At 41.2% G+C, this 20,067-nt stretch overlaps 1 protein-coding gene across 1 annotated transcript; it reads left to right on the top strand.

Moving 5' to 3' along the window:
- The first annotated feature begins 3,559 nt into the window (after positions 1-3,559).
- Positions 3,560-19,291, top strand: LOC114471088 (galanin receptor type 1). The gene is made up of 8 exons (XM_028459671.1): positions 3,560-3,743; positions 4,384-4,523; positions 4,670-4,733; positions 4,848-4,973; positions 10,620-10,758; positions 10,845-11,015; positions 18,638-18,731; positions 19,079-19,291. The coding sequence occupies exons 1-8, from the start codon at positions 3,560-3,562 to the stop codon at positions 19,289-19,291; spliced, it is 1,131 nt and encodes a 376-aa protein (XP_028315472.1).
- Positions 19,292-20,067: the final 776 nt, after the last annotated feature.

The raw sequence follows: 20,067 nt of genomic DNA, 5'->3' as shown, positions 1-20,067 counted from the left end.
GCTAAGCTAAGCTAAGGACAAAAGGAAGTTTAAAGGAGATTACTGTCACGGGCATGTGTGGGTGCAGACCCAAATGCAGGGACGGAGGCGGAGCTCAGGTGTATCATACCAGTATTTATTGTTCTCGAAGGCATGGTAAGCCCAGGGAGGCAGATGCAAACAAAAAAAAAAAACACAAAAAGCAAAACCAAGAAGCGAGGGTAAACAAGAATGTCCAAAAGTCAATCCAGGAATTACTGGTAACCAACCAAGCCTTGATCACAAGTAACAGAACCATAGTCACAGCACAAGCAACAGCAAGTAGCAATGTCCCAGCACTGAAGTGACCCCAAGCCTCCACATTTATACTCATCAGCTAATCCATTGCAGCTGGAGGCCAATCAGCAGGAGAAAGCTGCTGGAAGGGAGTCCACGATCTCCTGCCTGCCCTCCAAAATAAAACCCCATCGTGACAATTACACTGCCTATAAGAGGCGAGATTGCTTTTTACTTAACCTTCGTACGTTTAACTGTACGGTAAAAAATTAAAACAAGTGTTTTCAAGGCTAAAATATCAATGACAACAAGTTTGATTAGCGTTAGCAGAACACAGTAGTAGAGCGCTGCAAGCAGCGGTAGAGCGTAAACAGGAAATGATCGATACGTCACCAGCACGTCACCAGCCGCAGTGCCAGGTATCTGAGGTAATTCTGTTAGTACCTGTTAGTATTCTAGCTGCAGCATTCTGAATTAACTGGAGACTTTTTAGTGAATTACTAGGACATCCTGACAGTATAGAGTTATAATAATCTAATCTAGATGTAACACATGCATGGATTAGTTTTTCAGCATCACTCTGGGTCAAGATATTCCTGATTTTATAGATATTACAGAGGTAGAAGAAGGCTGTCCTTGTGATTTGTTTAATATGAGAATTAAAGGATAAGTAAGTATCAAAGATAATGTCTATGTTTATTACTGTGGTGCTGGGTGACAGAGTAATGTCATCTAGAGACACTATTTACTCTGATAATTTATCTCTGAGGTGTTTTGGACCAAATAAAATCACTTTGTTTTATTACAGTAGACCATAGACAAGTTACATATAGGTAACTTGCACCAGCTCTACAGACAGTGACTAACGGGGAAGCGCTTGACTCGTCGCTCAAGTCACACAAGTCACGTCACTTGAGGGGAGATCACGTCATTTATATTGATTTGAATGTAATCTAATTGCTTCAGTCACGTTTAGTGTGAACACACCTTTAGTGCGCATGCACAGCAAGCGAAAACTAGCTGGAGACAAGCATGTATGACGGCCTTACATCAGAATGATTGACAATTAGGAGGATCAATAGTCGAAATGATCTACCTGGAACTGGAAGCCAAAATAACATCCTCCACAATACCTTTAAAGTTGTGAATAAAGAACTAATTTCACGGTGTTGTTAATCTTTACTTTTCTGTTCTCTTGTTTAAAGTTTGTGAATGTGGTTAATTTGGCAAAAATAATGATGAAATATGATGAAAAGAGGTTAAAAGTGACAACAATGTGTCAACATATGTGACATTAGGTGTAAAAGTGGTAGAAAGGGTTTATAAGTGATGAACATGTCTGGAAAGTGGAAAAAATGTGTAGAAAAGTCATTAAAATGTGATGTAGAAGTGTCAGAAATGGAAGAAATGTAGCAAAAATACATTAAAAGAAGCAAAAATATGGCAAGTGATGAAAATATTATTAGTTTATTGAAGGCATCTGAGGACCACCTCCCAGTGTCTCTTGACCGCAAAAGTGTTCCTTGCCCCAGATTGAGAAACCCTGTTCTAAGCTATGGGTTAAGAAATGGAATTGTTAAGGAAGTGATGTCATCACAGTGGGACATTGAGTAAGTGGTTAAAGCCCCTCCCTGTGGCTCCTCCTCCTCAGGGAGGGGCTAAAAGAACACATTACACATATGTTCTACATGTGATTCATCACAAGTTTGTCCTTCACTTTCTGCTCCTCCTGCTGTGTGTAAGATCTATAGCATGTGTTACAGTGGTGGGTGTTCCACAGGTCAAAGGTCATGCAGTGTGTAGGGCTGAGTCAGCTAAACACATGAGCAGGATGAGCAGCTGGAGGAGATGGATGGAGAGCCTGGTGCTATGGCTGAGGTTAATGGAGCGAGTAGTTTTTAATTAAAGGTGATGTGGAAACGCTGCAAATGACTTAGAACCCAGTGCTAGTGCAGCACAGAGGAGCTACCTACGTACAAGTAAGTAATAAAAAACCTCTAAGATCTGTAGATATTATAGCCTTAGAATGTTCATCGTGACATGTAAAATAATATCAATTATTAGAGAAAGTTAATCTGTTCACTAAATGATCTATACATTAGTTTTCTGTATGATTTAAGCATTGTTATGTTAAAAATCGCTGAATTTACGCATTTCATGTGTTAATCAGTGATGTCACAGTGGCCCTTTGAGGAATAGTTTGGACATGGCTGAGTCAATTAATTAATTGAACATTTGAGGAGTAAATTTATTGATTATTTACTTAATTAATTTTACCATCTTAATTCTGATCACAGTGAAGCCTTAGAAGATGGAGGTCAAGACAATTCATCTGTGTGAATAAATAATAATGGCTAAGATACTTCTAGCAAGTTCTGATGTGTAGTTTCAACATAAAAGCCAACAAAAGTTTCATATATGAGACTTATTAGATATAGTTTTGGAGTCATTTTAAAAGGAAATGCCTTGTTCTATTTCATATTATTTTGTAAAATGTCTCACTATGGGAGGCACCCTCCATCTACAGCCCTCAGAAGCATATATCTCAATCTACCAATCCTGATTGGCTGGTAAAACGTGTCCCTCCGCCAGGGACACTCCCACCTCCTACAAGAGGAGGAGGCGAACAGACACCCTTCATTCAAAATAAGCATTCTTTTCACTTGTTCGAGCAAGAAGGGTTGTCTGGTGTGACATCTCACTCATATTACTCATAGAACCGTATTATGCAAATAACTTAAAGTTATATTTCATAATATTTCAGACATGCTTATTGAGCGGAGACCAGCTGCAGGGCAGAAGTTTGTACACATCACAACAGTGATGTGGAATTGTCCAGGATATAAAAGCGGACAAACAAGGTTCAACTCGCCGCCGCACAAATGTCCTGTACAGACACTCCCCTGAACAAAGCCAAGGATGTGGCAAGACCCCGAGTAGAGTGTGCACGCAGACCCTCAGGTGGCCGTAGACCCTGACTCGTATAAGCCAAAACAATACCTCCACAACCCAGTGTGACAGGCGTTGCTTAGTCACAGGCTTTCCCTTATGGGGATTAACCCAGGGGACGAACAACTGAATGCTCCTTCTGAGGCTCCTTGTCATGTCCATATAGGTGTGCATCGCACAAACTGGACACAACACATGAGGCCGCTGCTAAACTTGTGAGGCAGAAAAGGCCAAAAGGTCAATGGGAGAACATGAGCCCACCACCTTTGGCACAAAGGCCGAGTTGGGCTTCAAAATGATCCCCGCCTCGCCTGGGAAGAGCTGAGCGCATGACGGGTGTACCGAGAGTGCATGGATGGGACTGACCCACTTAGCTGGAGCCAGAACCAGTAACAGAACAGCTTTCAGAGAGGCAAACTTCAGGTTCGCCTCCTCCAGTGGTTCGAACGGAGGACGTTTAAGTCCCTCCAGAACCACCGGTAACAGTGCTCTGGACAAGGGGAGGAGCCTGCGTGCTCCCTTCATAAACCGGCAGATCAGTGGGTGCTGACTTGCCAGATTCTCCTTAAAGCCTACATGACAGGCGGCAATCGCAGCCAAATACAGTATAGTATAGTATCTGTATAGTGGAAATCACTCTGTGAGAGTCCCATGGCTGACAGATTTAGCAACTCAAGGGCCAAGCCCATAGCACCAGGCACTCTGGGTGTAGGTGGAAAATTGTGCCCCTGGCCTGCGACAGCAGGGCCCTGCGCAGCGGCAGCCGCCAGGGACGAGCATGGCATGCCAAAGTGGAGCCACCAGGATTAGTGTATGGCCGTGCGTCAATGCCGAGGGGAGCATCAGTGCTGTGCAGAGAGAAGAACATTGCGCACTGCGCCTTTTCCCCTGTGACAAACAGGCCCACCTTGGCCCGTCCGTAACTGGCCCACAACAGTTGCACCACTTGCGACCAAAACAATCAGTTTGCGTGCCAGCAAATGCAACCGTCGGGAAAGCAAACCGCACTGCCGGTTGATGTACGCCACGGTCGTGGTATTGTCCGTCCTCACCAGGACATCATATTTTATCAGACAGGAAGTTGTGCCCACATTAATAAAGTATTAACCCAGGTGTATATGAGGATTAGATGAAGAAGCTGTTGCTACTAATGAATGTTCTTCCTTTGCTCTGTGACAGTGAGTGAGGGGATTAATGGGACGGCGGTTCTGGAACGTTCCTGGTCTGAGGCTGAGAAATGGATCCTGGTGGTGGTTCTGGGACTGGAGATGACCATGGGAATAGTTGGAAACATCCTGGTTCTGCTCATTAAATTCATGGTGAGCAGTGAGTTCACTTTATTCTCTACAGAGGAAGCTGCTAATGTGACTGTGTGTGTGTGTGTGTGTGTGTGTGTGTGTGTGTGTGTGCGTGTGTGTGCGTGTGTGTGTGTGTGTGTGTGTGTGTGTGTGTGTGTGTGTTTCAGTGCAGGGGGAGGTTCTCCTGTCGGTTCTGGTTTCCGTTCCTCAGTCTGACTCTATCAGATTTAGGTGAATCTTTACCTCCATCATTCTATTAGTTTCTTTACATATATTATATTATGTTATATTATAATAGTATAACTTTATATTTATCTGATTATAACTGTACCTCTGGATGTTCAGGTTGCTCTCTTCTCATCATCTCTGGTTCAATGCTGGCTATTCTGACAGGAGGTCAGAGGTCACCGTGGTGTGAGGTCGTCAGCCTGTTGAAGTTTGCCTTCATCACGTCTTCAATAGGAAGTATAGGTAACACACATGAATAAATACATAAATACACTGTTAACGTACAGAAAAACCTCCTCTTAAAGGAAAACTTTACCTCTTTGGGTTCAGCTGTATTAACAGAACGAGACATGAAAAAACCTGAGTGTTAAAGCAGAACTAAGTAATTTACGCTTAGCAATGCATTATTATGGGGCACCGCAAATGGCTGCTCTGGTGTGTTGATGTGTGTTCTTTAGTAATAGTAATAGTAATAGTAATAGTAATGGTAGTAGTAGTAGTAGTAGTAGTAGTAGTAGTAGTAGTAGTAGTAGTAATAGAAGGGCTTTTCCTTTAATGTTTTTTTTGCTCACACCCCTAGGGCGCATCATGTGAAAGCAATGTCTGCCACTATAAGCAGGGTGATACGGGTACGGTTATTCCCACTCGCAGGGAGGCCCCCACCTGGTCAGGAATAGCGGTTTCCCTGTCGTCACCCTGTCCCCTGGAGTGAGCAGTGTGTGCTCGCCCTGGGGGCATTGCCCTGTTCCACCAGCAGGAGGGTCCTCCACAGTGCGGGAGATTCCTCTGTTGTTGATTGGGCGGCCGCCAGCTGCCACATGCGGCCCGCTCCTGCGAAGAGGCTCCACCGTTGTACGGTTGGACCGCCTCGGGCTGCGCGGGTGGCCTCCGAAAGGGGGCATTGTCACGCCTCTTTTGGGCTCTCCGGTTGTTTTCGGTCGGCCTCTGGGAGAGGGCGCCATTGCTCCGTGTATGGCTCCTCTCTCAATGGGTACACCAGAGCGCTTGACCCCTCTCTCCCTGAGGATAGAGAGATGGAGACCGCGCGCGGTTCCGCCTTAGGTGTTACGAACAATATCGAAGGGTTACAGGCTGCAGATTTCTTCTGTCTCTCCTTGTTTCACCGGCATGAATCACTCTCGGGCCCACGGAGAGTCGGCTCGTGTGTTACAGGAGGAGATCATATCCCTGCTGCACAGGGAAGCGATCTCAGTGGTCCCTCCCGCTCAGTCTCGGGAAGGGTTCTACTCCAGGTAATTTCTGGTCCCCAAACGAGGGGAGTCCGGGATCCATCTCATTCTGGACCTACGGGCCCTGAAGAAGTGCCTCAGGAACTATCCCTTCAGGATGCTCACACATTCCTCCCTACTGCGTTTGGTGCAACAGGTCGACCTCAAAGACGTGTATTTCCACGTTCCATTATATCCCCCTCACAGAAAATTCCTACGGTTTGCTTTTCGTTACGAGTACCATGTTCTCCCGTTTGGTCTCTCTTTGAGCCCGAGGATGTTTGTGCGCTGCACGGATTATGCAATCGCTCCGCTGAGGAGGCGGGGCATTCGCCTGGCTACGTACCTGGACGATTGGCTGCTTTTGGTCCATTCAGAGGTGGAGGCCAGGGCGTACACACACATTCTGCTGGATCACCTGTCAAATCTGGGATTTGTGGTGAATGCAGAAAAGAGTGCGTTGTCCCCTACACAGGAAATAATTTTCCTGGGTCTGTTCCTGCGCTCAGTGTCGTTTACCGCGCGTTTTTCACCGGAGCGGATGAAGATGTTCGGATCGTGTCTCGGATTGTTTCAAACGGGCAAATCTGTTCAGTTCAGATTGTGTCTTCGTTTACTCGGGTTGATGGCTTCGGCCATCCTCGTGATCCGCCTTTTCCACTTTGAAAGTGTATTTGGTGGCGATCGTCGCCTGTCACATTGGCTTTGGGGATAAGTCGGCTTGTCAGCACCCGTTCTGCTGCCGGTTTCTGAAGGGAGCAAGTAGGCTCCTCCCTGTGTCCAGACCACTTGTGCCACCGTGGGATCTGGCGGGGGTTTTGGAGGGACTTAAACGTCCTCTTTTTGAACCACTTGAGGAGGTGGGCCTAAAGTTCACCTCTCTTAAGGTTGTCTTGTTATTGGCTTTGGCTTCAGCCAATAGGGTCAGTGACAACCATGCGCTCTCGGTTCATCCGTTGTGTACTCAGCTTTTCTCAGGTGATGCGAGAATCATCCTGAGACCCAACCCGGCCTTTGTGCTGAAGATTGTGGGCTCGTGTTCTCTCACTGACCTTTTGGCCTTTTCTGCCTCACGGGGTGAGCAGCGGCCGAATGTGTTATGTCCAGTTCGTGCAATCTGCACTTATATGAATATGACGAGGAGCATCAGGATGAGCGATCAGCTGTTCGTCTCCTGTGCTAATCCACGCAAGGGGGAGCCTGTTACTAAGCAACGCCTGTCACACTGGGTGTTGGAGGCCATTTCTTTGGCTTACTTGTATCAGGGTCTGCAGCCACCTGTCAGTCTGCGAGCACACTCGAATTGGGCTCTTGCCACATCCTGGGCTTTGTTCAGGGGAGTGTCTGTCCAGGACATCTGTGCAGCGGCGAGTTGGACCTCGCTCCTCACGTTTGTCCACTTTTACATGCTGGATGTTTCCACCCCATGTGTGGTACGGGTGATTTTACTGTCAGACTTCTGCCCTGGGGGCTGGTACCGCTTGATAAGCATGTGTGCACTATGGGAGTTTCCATATCCCATAGTGAGACATCTCACTCATATTACTCATAGAACCAGGGTTATATACAGAACCTAAAGTTATTTTCTGTTGTAAAGGCACTTCCTCCTTCCTACTCACGTTCATGGACAGTTTAAAAGTCTGTACAATACGTTCAGCCAGTCCATTGGTTGCTGGATAGGGATGCATATCGTTAACAGGTTTTGTTTGAAAACCGATTCTTAGTCAAACAATTCTTTGGAATTACTAACAAAAACCTTTTACAATTTATAGTGGCTGCGCCGCCACTATAAACTAATGCACCCCACTCGCAAATTTGCGATGACGTCACGTCACACACACACACAAGCTTCTGAAGAGCTGAGCTGCTTCATGTGATGCTGTAGAAAAGGCCCCAAAGTTAAAGATAATGAAGTACAGTTGTTTATGCAGGTCTTCTATATCTGTGTCTGATGTGTGAGGAATATGTTACTCACCACTGTTAACGCCAAAGGTGATCATACTCATGTCAGATCAGATCAGAATGATGTTTCAAATGAGTGTTACGCAGAAAACTGTTGACGAGCTGACTAGTGGCTTCAGCCAGAGCGGTGTGTGTGTGTGTGTTCATGATAGCACACCTGACTCACTACGTCAGTTCTACATATGTCATGTCTCATTAAAAACATGTTTCTTTATGCACTTATAACGAAGTGTTAGGATGGTTCTTGTTTGAGCAGTAATTCATAGTGGTTAGTGTGTAGTGTTGTTTCTCAGGCTGGATATCTAGTGAGAGCAAAAAGCTTCTGGAGTTGAGACACCGTTTTCGTCGTAGTTGCTTTATTCACCGTGAAAACTTCAGGCCATTTTGAGTGTGCATCAACCACAATAAGGAACATGTGGTCCATAAAAGGTCCAGCATAGTCCACATGTATGCGTTGCCATGGAGCTGTCGGCCATTCCCAAGTGTGGACAGGAGCAAGCTGGGGTTGGCGCTGGGTTTGTTGACAACCTGTGCATGTTTTGACAATAATTTCTATGTGGTTATCAAGGCCAGGCCACCACACATAACTTCTCACAAGGCTTTTCATTTTTTTAACCCCCATGTGTCCATCATGCAGTGAGTTAAGCACTTTCGCGTGCAGTTTGGGTGGTACAATAACACATGAACCCCACATGACACAACCGTGGCAGACAGTTAGTTGATCTTTCCTTGTAAATGAGTCTAACGTTTCAGTGTCCGCGTGAGCAGGCCAACCTGTTACAGTTAAGTCTACACTTTAGATAGAAGCGAGTCATTTCTCATTTCTTTCCTTATTCGTGCACTAGTCACAGGGAGCGGTTTCATCAGCAGCATATGAAGGGTTAAAGCAGGGGCAGTGCCTTTACCTGTGCTTTGTCTGAGGAAGGTGGGATAGTCCATCTGCATTTCCATGTTGCTTTGTTCCCTTGTATTCAATGGTGTACGTGTGTGCTCCCAGAAACAGAGCCCAACGCTATAGACGAGCTGCTGCCATCGCTGGAACACCTTTCTGTAGACTGAAGATGGAGACTAAAGGCTGGTGATCTGTAATTAGAGTCAAATGTTTGCCAAACAGATATTGGTGAAACTTTTTCACTCACCACACTAAACTTAAAACATATCTGTCTATTTGTGCATAGTTACGCTCAGCAGGTGACAAAGAGTGTGATGCAAAAGCAATGGGGCATTTGTGTGACAAAACAGCACCGCAAGTCGCAGGGGCAACTTTGGGTCATAATGAGTCAAAACTTTATCTGAAACATCAAGTCTTTTTGCCTTTTTATAAGCTTGTTCACAGTCATTAGTCCAGCTCCATTTAGTGTTTTGATGGAGACGACCATTGAGTGGGTGGAGCACAGATGACAGATTTGGCAAAAACCTGTGATATAGTTAACACCTCCAAGAAATGAGTGAAGTTGACTTACGTTTTCAGGTTGTTGAGAATTCACTATGGCCTCGATTTTATCTTTTGTTTTGTGTAGTCCATTCTTGTCTATCTTGTGCCCACAGTACTCCGTGCATTCCTTGAAAAACTCACATTTCTTTTTGTTTGCTTTTACTCCATATTCCTCAAGTTTTGTGAGAACTGCATCCAAGTTTGCTAAGTCTTTGTCTGGGCCAGAAACAATGATGTCATCCAAGTAACATTATGTACCTGGTATCTTTTGGAGCACCTGGTCTATTGCGCGTTGCCAGATTGATACTTGTGATGCAAACACAAGTCGGTTGGATTGGTACAGTCCTTATTTATGGTGAGATACATTCGTCCATCTCTATTTGTAGATAGGCCTGAGCAAGGTCCATTTTTGTGAAGTGCTCACCATTTGCCAAAGATGAAAAATGTCATCAATGCAAGGAAGTGGATAATGGTCTGCGTGTAGTACAGGCTTAACTGTAACTTTAAAGTCACCACAAATGCGCACTTTTTCTGAAAAGTTCTTGGCCACTTGAACGATTGGCAAAGCCCATTCAGACCAATCCACTTTGGACAACATCCCTTGATCCATCAGCTGTTGTAGCTCCGCTTCTACCTTTAGCTTGTCATCAGGGGGAACAAACGACACTTCCTCTCACAAAGTTCTTCTGCACCTTTTACTTGTCTTCAAGCATCCACTGTACTTATTCAGGTTCCTGTGAAGACTCGTCACCAGTTTTGTTCTGTTTATCACTTACATAACCTTTGTAAAGAACAAACAAATCTCCGGTAACGTTTATAAGCATCTTTACTTGACAAGTGCCTTATCACAATACAAATATCAGTGCGCTGACTCCACACCCATAACACAATTGCAACACAAAGTAGCGCCTACCACACAGTAGCAACCATAGCTATGTCAATACACAACAAAAACCCAAGTGTTAAAATCCCAATATTAAAGCCTGAGTGTTAAATAAATAAGAAATCATAAACGCTTTGTTTTCTATGATTGTGGCTGAGAATCTCTAACATTAACCATGTGATGTTCAGTCTGTGGACAGAGATGACTGAGCTTTAGGTTTAACATTTTACTTTGAAAGTGTTTGTAACCGAATACCTACCAAGGCTTCCTGTAGTGGTTCATGTGTAGTGATTGAATCCTGGTTTGAACCATGTAACAGTTCTGTGTGTGTATGCGTGTGTGTGTATGCGTGCGTGTGTGTGTGTGTGTGTGTCTCTAAGCCGTCCTTAGTGTACAGCGTGTGATTGGTGGAGCCTCCTGTGGTAAAGCTGAGTTAGCTGTGGTGGTGATGGTGTGTTCAGGGTCCTGGGTCATAGGAGTGGTGTTAGGGTGCATCCCTGTGGTCTACTCCTGGATCAGGTACGCTCATTCAGTGTGTGTGTGTGTATCAGAGGTGTTAATAATAATAATAATAATAATAATAATAATGTGTACCTTTCCTCCAGGTACGACCCAGCTGAGATGCTGTGTGCTGTGTTCTGGGAGCAGACCAGATACTCAGACATGTTGCTGTACATTCTCTGTTCTTTCTCCATCTGTATCTTCCTCCCCCTCATCCTCATGATCAGCTGCTCTGTGATGATGATGATTCCTGGCTGTAACACCTGCTGCCACAGGTAACATAGAACATGTGCGTGCGTGCGTGCGTGCGTGTGTGCAGGGCCAGCCCTAGCCTCTCTGGCGCCCTAGGCGAGATTTTCTTTTGACGCCCCCTTATATGGCGTTTTTTTATACCAAGTAATTGATATTTACATTATTGTTATATTATTATTATTAGAATCATTTCTAACACTTACATAATGGTCTTCACCATATCCACAAAGACACTTTACATAAGAACAAAACATGAGCAAAATTACTTTTTTGACATTTTATTTAACTAGTACAGTGCCCGTCGGAGGTATGCATTCATGTGGGAGCATAAGGGGTATAATTGGGTATTTTTATATTTTTCTGTTATGTTTTTGTGCATTTTTTGTATAATTATTGTTTTTGTTGCCATTGTAGTGTGATTCAGGAGTCATTTTGTGTATTTTTGTATAAATATTTAGTTTTGTGTATTTTGAGTCATTTTCATATGTTTGTTGTTGTTTGGTGTATTTTTCTGTAATGTATGTTTTTTGGAGTAATTTTGTGTGTTTTTGGAGCCTTTTTGTATATTTTTATGCATTTCTGTTATTTTGTGTACTTTTTGTATAAATATTGTTTAGTTTTTTGTTTTATTTTACTCATTTAGTATATTTTTATTATAAATACTGTGTGTAAGTGTGTGTCTACATCCATCTCCTCCGTGCACGCGCATCAGCCGTGTGTGTGTGTGTGTGTGTGTTTATATTGTAGCTGCTAGCATCTTTCTTAGCACATAGAATAATATAAGAAGAAACACTCACCCTTGCACAGAACAAACAATAATCATAGTAGAGACGTGTTGTAGACACACCGCTCACTAAAACGTAACATTTATTATGATTAAATCAGGGCTTTCGCCTTTAATCGGCCATGTAATGTTATTACATACATGGAATTCGTCCTCTGCATTTAACCCATCCCTGAGGAGCAGTGGGCAGCCTTTTTTGCGGCGCCTGAGGAGTACCAGCTGAATCAGGGGAAACAGAGGGAAGGCATACAAAAGGCCATGATGGTTAAGGGACTTGCTCAACATCCCACAGTGCTTGAACCGGCAACCCTCTGATTACAAGCCCAGCGTCCTTAACCACTAGGCCACCACTCCCCTTAGCCCCTCCCCTTCATATGTAATGCTATCTCTGATCCTAACTGTATAAAACACAAACTGTGATGTCACTCCTTACATGTACATAATAAAACATAGTTCTCCTAAAATGACGTTAAACTATAATGTAATAAATTAATAAAGAGCTGTTGCCATGCAATCAATGTTTTTGTTAAGCTAGTATTGTGTCTGTTTAAGTTTAGCACTAGCTGCTAACATGCCTTAGCATGGTCGTCTGCTAGCTTGTTTGATAATGCACGACAAGTCAGTTTTTTAAAATTAATTTCTTTATTTATTTTTTACCTATATTTAACAATAAAAGTATTTTCTACTACAGGAGACATTGTAACTGCACTAAGAAGTGCTGAAACCTTGGCATGTCGACCAGATTGTGTTTTTTCAATACAATCTAAAAAGAAAGTTCTAACTTTTTGCATTTATTAGTTGTTCTAGACATACTGTATACCTCAGTTAAGTTACACTAAAGTCAAAGTCAGTTTAAAACCCACAAGCAGATTGACTGACTGTAAAATATCCATCAATAAAAGTGAAAAAGGTCTGTGTGTGCGTTTGTGTGTGTGTGTGTGTTAGTGTTGTGTTCAAGACCACACTATCCGAGACCAAGACTTGCCCGAGACCAGAATTCACCGAGACCAGCATGCACCGAGACCAAGACAAGACCAAGACTTTCGGGAGCCGAGACCGAGTCAAGACCAAGACCGAGACAAACCGAGACCAAGACCATAAACATTTTTTTTTCAATTTAAAAAAATAAATAAATAAATAAAATTATGACAAGGTTCAACAGTTAAATAACATCTCTCTTTAATTTTAGTTTATTTTAAATACATTTGACGGACAAAAAAAAAGGTGCCTGCAAAAGATTAACTAAAATATTAAAACTGCTACTGATAAATTCACTATTATTCTACATATTTGAAAACAAGATTTTTATGTCAGCTGAATGTACAGCAAGTGTTTAAAAGTATTTCTACCAATAAATAATGATTCTTGATTCTGATTCTTTCAGTTGTGCAGGTTTAACACGTCACAGAGTTCACAAGATAAGATTTTAGTTTGAAAAAGCCTTTAACAGGTTATTTTTATTAATTCACTTAGTTGATATAGTTTAATATGGTTACTGTAATGTAACTAGGATATTCAATTCACAAAGATTTCCAACTGTAACTGTAAAAGTGAAACTTTCTGAAATAAAACTACAAACAAGTTGTCATCAGTGTAAAAAACATAGATCTACAGGTAGATGTGAAACTAAATAAAACAAACCCTGGAACAGTCATGTGACAAATTAATCAATAGTTATTATATATATATATATATATATATATATATATATATATATATATATATATATAATTATTATTATTCTGGATACAGTGGAAACAGAAACTATAAAAAATAATTATATTGTGAACCTGTTTATATTGTGGGGAACATATTATATACATACATGTAATTGGAGTCTAAAGTCACAAAAAAAACACCACTTTAAAAATATTTAATATTATTTGAGTGTAACTCTGCGGCGATGACGCGCTAGTGACGACATAAACCAAGAAGGCGGCGGCCTGGACTACAGCCGACATTATGTAATAAAGCCTTAAAAGACATGGATATAATGAAAAGAATGGATGGACAGATGCATAAACATGCAGACTTTCACACGGACACACACGGACTTATTAAACACACACAGACTTATTAAACACACACAGACTCATTAAACACACACTGACTTATTAAACACACACGGACTTATTAAACACACACAGACTTATTAAACACACACAGACTTATTAAACACACACACACTTATTAAACACACACTGACTTATTAAACACACACAGACTTATTAAACACACACAGACTTATTAAACACACACAGACTCATTAAACACACACTGACTTATTAAACACACACGGACTTATTAAACACACACAGACTTATTAAACACACACAGACTTATTAAACACACACAGACTTATTAAACACACACGGACTTATTAAACACACACACTGACTTATTAAACACACACAGACTCATTAAACACACACAGACTTATTAAACACACACAGACTTATTAAACACACAGACTTATTAACACACACAGACTTATTAAACACACACACAGACTTATTAAACACACACAGACTTATTAAACACACACTGACTTATTAAACACACACACACTTATTAAACACACACGGACTTATTAAACACACACGGACTTATTAAACACACACACAGACTTATTAAACACACACAGACTTATTAAACACACACGGACTTATTAAACACACACAGACTTATTAAACACACACAGACTTATTAAACACACACAGACTCATTAAACACACACTGACTTATTAAACACACACGGACTTATTAAACACACACGGACTTATTAAACACACACAGACTTATTAAACACACACTGACTTATTAAACACACACGGACTTATTAAACACACACAGACTTATTAAACACACACAGACTTATTAAACACACACGGACTTATTAAACACACACACTGACTTATTAAACACACACTGACTTATTAAACACACACAGACTTATTAAACACACACAGACTTATTAAACACACACACAGACTTATTAAACACACACAGACTTATTAAACACACACTGACTTATTAAACACACACAGACTTATTAAACACACACTGACTTATTAAACACACACACAGACTTATTAAACACACACTGACTTATTAAACACACACAGACTTATTAAACACACACAGCCTTATTAAACACACACAGACTTATTAAACACACACAGACTTATTAAACACACACAGACTTATTAAACACACACAGACTTATTAAACACACACTGACTTATTAAACACACACAGACTTATTAAACACACACAGACTTATTAAACACACACACAGACTTATTAAACACACACAGACTTATTAAACACACACGGACTTATTAAACACAACACAGACTTATTAAACACACACAGACTTATTAAACACACACAGACTTATTAAACACACACAGACTTATTAAACACACACAGACTTATTAAACACACACTGACTTATTAAACACACACAGACTTATTAAACACACACAGACTTATTAAACACACACAGACTTATTAAACACACACGGACTTATTAAACACACACAGACTTATTAAACACACACTGACTTATTAAACACACACAGACTTATTAAACACACACAGACCTCAGTAAACACGGTAAACAGAACAGGCTTCACCGCTCGGCTGGCACTAGGACCCAGAAGCAGAGTAAGTGCGTCCCCTATCCAGCCTTCACAGGCTGTAATATCATCAGTTTATCATTTTACCAGTTATTAGAGCTACTGTCTTTACCAGGGAGATAATATTTATTACAGGTGATTGTTTTACTGGGATTTTTACCGGTGATTAGTTCACATCTCCCTTGCGCTCCGCGGTCCAAACTGACACCGTAGCCACACGTATGAGTGTGTTACACACGTCACTCAGTCACATTAAGGAAGGTTTTGGTCATTATACGGTGTGGATTAAATAATGAATAAAGGATTGTTTTATCCCGTTCTTCTCCGTGTTATTATCACATTATAAAAAAGTTTAAAAATAGCAGGAATTAGTGCTGGTCTCTAACGGTCTTGATGGAAAATCCCGAGTCCGGGCAGCCCGAGTCCAAGACAAGACCGAGTCAAAATGCTTCAGAGTCCGAGACAAGACCAAGACCTTTAAAATTTGGTCTCGAGACCAAGACCGGTCTGGACCACCACAACACTAGTGTGTGTGTGTGGTGCCAGTTCGACCTGAAACTTTGTCAACAGGTTCCAAATACCCCGAGTGTGTGTATCTGTTATTTTGGAATAATCTGGTCATTTCAAAATGTTTATTTTAATATTATTTCACTTCTGGACGACCCCGAAATGAAACCTATTCAGCTTTTGACCTCAGGGTGTGAGGGGGCGCTAGAGCACCATCTATATCTATATCTATATCTGTGTGCGTGAGCTCCTGTGGACTTCTCTTTTCTCTTTTGAGGAAAAATATTTTTTTACTGTTTTTTATTTGGTGATGACGTTTCAAAACGTTTATTTTCATGTTAGTTTGACCGTACGATATTTAGACCAGACAGACTCACCCTGAAGTTATTGATGACAATGGCTGCTGTGTTGACAGATGTACATTTATCAGCAGCGTGTGTGTGTGAGAACTAACGGAGGAGATTAGAGTCCAAGGTAGAGAGTCACACACACACACACACACACACACACATACACACACACACACACACACACACACACATACACACACATACACACACATACACACACACCAAACGACAGAATCACTACAAAGGCAACAAAAAACAATAATTATACAAAAAATGCACAAAAACACAACAGGAAGATAAAAAAAAATACACATAATGACTCCAATAAAACATACATTACAGAAAAATACACCTAACAAAAAAAATTCATCATAGAATTAAACCAGAAATTGCACACACTATTTTACTTTGCACCTGCAAATATACCACTTTTTAGTGCTACAGAGTATGTTGTTATTATTATGTCCATAATTGATAACTCTACTTAAGCTCCTACTATATGAATACATACTTCCAACAGGCTCTGTACTAGTGCCAATGAAATACATTTCATAGAACGCTTTTTTTTTTAATTATAAGGTCCACTTTGTTTTTCTATAAGAATGTATATGCTTTTGTTACCATGAATGGTCTTGCATTGTAATTAGTGATTTAAAGTGGACATATTATGTTAAATCCACTTTTTTAGCCCTTAAATGCATTTTGTTGTATATTTAGTGTTTAGAAGTACAGAAAAAATCATATCAGTCTCTTCAGATTCTCCTTTTCTATTCTCTATTATGTTTTTTGAACTATTACATCACAGTATTTGCAGCAGAACTGCCAAATTAGTTCATCAACTCCAGGTCCAACACTTCGAGCAATCCACCATTTTTATTTCTGGCTTTTATTTTGTAGTCCAAGCTCCAGGATGTAGAAGTTACGAGAGGATAAGTCAAAATGTTGGGTTGTTGGATGTAGTAACCCACACGCTTCATTACACCGTCTCCCAGCATCAGAACCTTTTCAAAGTGTCTGGTTGAGTTTTATTTTTTATAGAAATGTACCACATCTGTGGATAAGGTCATTTTTGTGTGTGTGAAGCACTTCAATGATGACTGCTTCATCAACCTCCACCAGTATAAAGAAGGATTTACAGAAAGACTTTGTCTGATTGAGGGTTCAATTCCTTCTATCTTTGGAGACGACGAACAGAGCACTTCGGTAAGCTGTAAATAACGCTAAAAAGTGATGATAAGACGTCCCTGTCATTGTTTTGTTAGCATTAGCAGTTGCACCGTCTTCATATGTTAGCGCTGTGTGCTCGTTTTAGATCCTTGATGATATGGCCTACGTGATTTAATTTAAGTCTAAAGTTTTCATTAGTCATTTCATTTTGACATTTTTGTCTTTGAAAAGACTGTATTAAAATGCATTTCGTGACATTAGCTTGGTGCTAGCGTTAGCTCGGTGCTAGTGTTAGCTCACTTGTTAGGGTTCTGCAGGTTCATCATCTTCATTTTCATCTCGCTCCACTGGGTCAGACTCTGGCTGGAACATGTAAGGCTGGATGGACAAGTCTAACGTTGTTGACATTTTATAAATAACGTGTGAATAAAAAGTTTATGCTCCGCTACATAGCCGTATCTCTTCTATCAAACTACAAAAATGGCCGAGCAGGGTGGAGTTGGGGTATGGAGTGTCTCATTTGCATTTAAAGAGACAGCACCAAAACGAGTTGCTCTCAGAAGCACATCAGAAAAGGGGTGGAGCTATAATAATGAGGAATTCAGACCCAAGCATTGCAGTTCTGCTTTATATAGACCACAACTGTATGATTTATATGTAAAAAGGAAGGATTTAAAACCATGATATGTCCCCTTTAAGGTGTAGTTTATTATGTTAGTGACTTATGGTGATGTCACTGCTGAACACTGCCCCCTGTCTGTGAGTCACGGTACAGTCTGACTAACACTGATCATTCATAGATCAATAATAAATATATTACATTTATCAGACACACTGTGTCAGTGAATGACTAATCAAACATGTTGATTAATGATACAAAGAGAGAAAACAACAGGCTGCTCTGATTGGCTGATCCATTGATGGGTGGGGCTGAGTGATGTCACAGGTGAAGCTGCTCTCTGACTCCTCCCACTCTGTTTACATGGATTTACACAGGAAATTAATATATTGAGAAAACTAATGTATAGATCAGTTAGTAGACATTTTAACTTTATCTAATCATTGTTTTTTATTGTTTACCATGAGTCACTCACCCTCCAATGGGAGGAGTTTGATACTCCTACACTACAGCAGTGTGATTTATTGTCATGTGTTAAATCTGCTGCTGTCCTTTGTTTTCTGTCTGTCCCTCTCAGTGATGATGATGATGATGAAGGTGATCTGTGTGAAGTTCTTCCTCTCCTGGTGGCGTTCTACATAGTCTGCTACACACCCTTCTTTGTATCTGAGGTACTTTAACTAATCAATCAATCACTAATGCTGTGTTCGACTGCACTCGGAACCCGGAGAGATTCGGGTCATTAGTTCCAACTTCTGAGGTAAATGCGTTTTGTTCAGTAAGCTTGGAAAACATGGCCACAGTAAGCTAATGCTTGTTTTATCATTTTCGAGGCTCAAAAATGCCTGCTGAGAAAATGTTTGCTACTTGAGAGACCGAGAGAGAGAGAAACGTCCGACACTTTAAGTTTATTTCACTTTTTTGATTCGTTCTGTTGGATTTATCTGAGATCTGAGTGCAATCGAACGTAGCATAAGAACATGTTCCTAACTGGGTTTTATCATCATTAACCAATCAGCTGATCCTGCTGGGTAGGCGGGACCTGTCCCCTGCTCCTGATTGGTTGAGGACGTTGTCGTCAGTGATGTCCTACCTGGACTGTGGTGTTAACCCTCTCATCTACTGGTACCATCAGGGATTCAGAGAGGCTGCTCTGGCTCTGCTGTGGACCAGAAGGAGACCTGGATCAGAACCAGTGCTAACCGCTATCGCTAAGCTACAGCTAGCATGAGGAAGGGGTCGGAGCAAGTGATATACACATTTATTTAAAATGTCTCTTTAGGTCAGTTCTCCTTGTGTTAATAATGTGAATGTGTTTGTGACAGAATGAAGTTCTATAATAAATAAATAAATAAATGACAGGAGTCGTTAAATGTGTTCTACCTGCAACACGACCAAACTAAACCAAGAATTGAGTCTCGGACAATGTTTGAAATCTAAACCATGACTCAGTAAAAGAACAAAGTCCATGTAAAGCAAATTCAGCCATTAATTAAACACATAAAATAGGTCAAAAATGTTTTCCTTAAAACATTTACAAAGTCATTCAACCATTTATAATGTAATAGTGGAGCAAGCCTTCACAAGCTGTGTTTCAAATTTCTGTGTTCAGGATTTAATGGGCGGGTCAGAAATCATAGCCATGTTACGTAACAGAGCCATCATTAGCATTAACCCCACCCCCTGCTGCTGAGGTGTATAAATACATTCAGGGCAATAGCTTTGGTAGTTTTCCTGCTCGCTCTCAAGACCCGGATGCTGAAGCTAGCTAACCAGTCAACCAGCTAGCTAACCAGTCAACCAGCTAGCTAACCAGTCAACCAGCTAGCTAACTCAACTTTCAATTAAACTTTATTTATATAGCACAAAATACAACAAAGTCATCTCAAAGTGCTGAACAAAATATGTGATCCATATGTAAGGTAGTGACCAAACTTCGTCACAAGGTGTCACTGTGTGTCCCTTTTAAGAGTTCGGCTGTTCAAGTAGATTGTCCCTAACGGTGCG

The sequence above is a fragment of the Gouania willdenowi genome, chromosome 1, assembly GCF_900634775.1.
Source record: "Gouania willdenowi chromosome 1, fGouWil2.1, whole genome shotgun sequence".
NCBI lineage: Eukaryota > Metazoa > Chordata > Actinopteri > Blenniiformes > Gobiesocidae > Gouania > Gouania willdenowi.
The sequence above is the reverse complement of the archived record's forward strand: the minus strand, read 5'-3'. Positions and strand labels throughout refer to the sequence as shown.

Excerpts from the sequence above, each read along its gene's own strand:
- LOC114471088 (XM_028459671.1), top strand. The coding sequence starts at position 3,560 with ATGGGACTGACCCACTTAGCTGGAGCCAGAACCAGTAACAGAACAGCT. Across the intron at positions 4,734-4,847 it reads TCTGACTCTATCAGATTTAG|GTTGCTCTCTTCTCATCATC; the intron begins GTGAATCTTTAC and ends CTGGATGTTCAG. Across the intron at positions 11,016-18,637 it reads TGTAACACCTGCTGCCACAG|TGATGATGATGATGATGAAG; the intron begins GTAACATAGAAC and ends TGTCCCTCTCAG.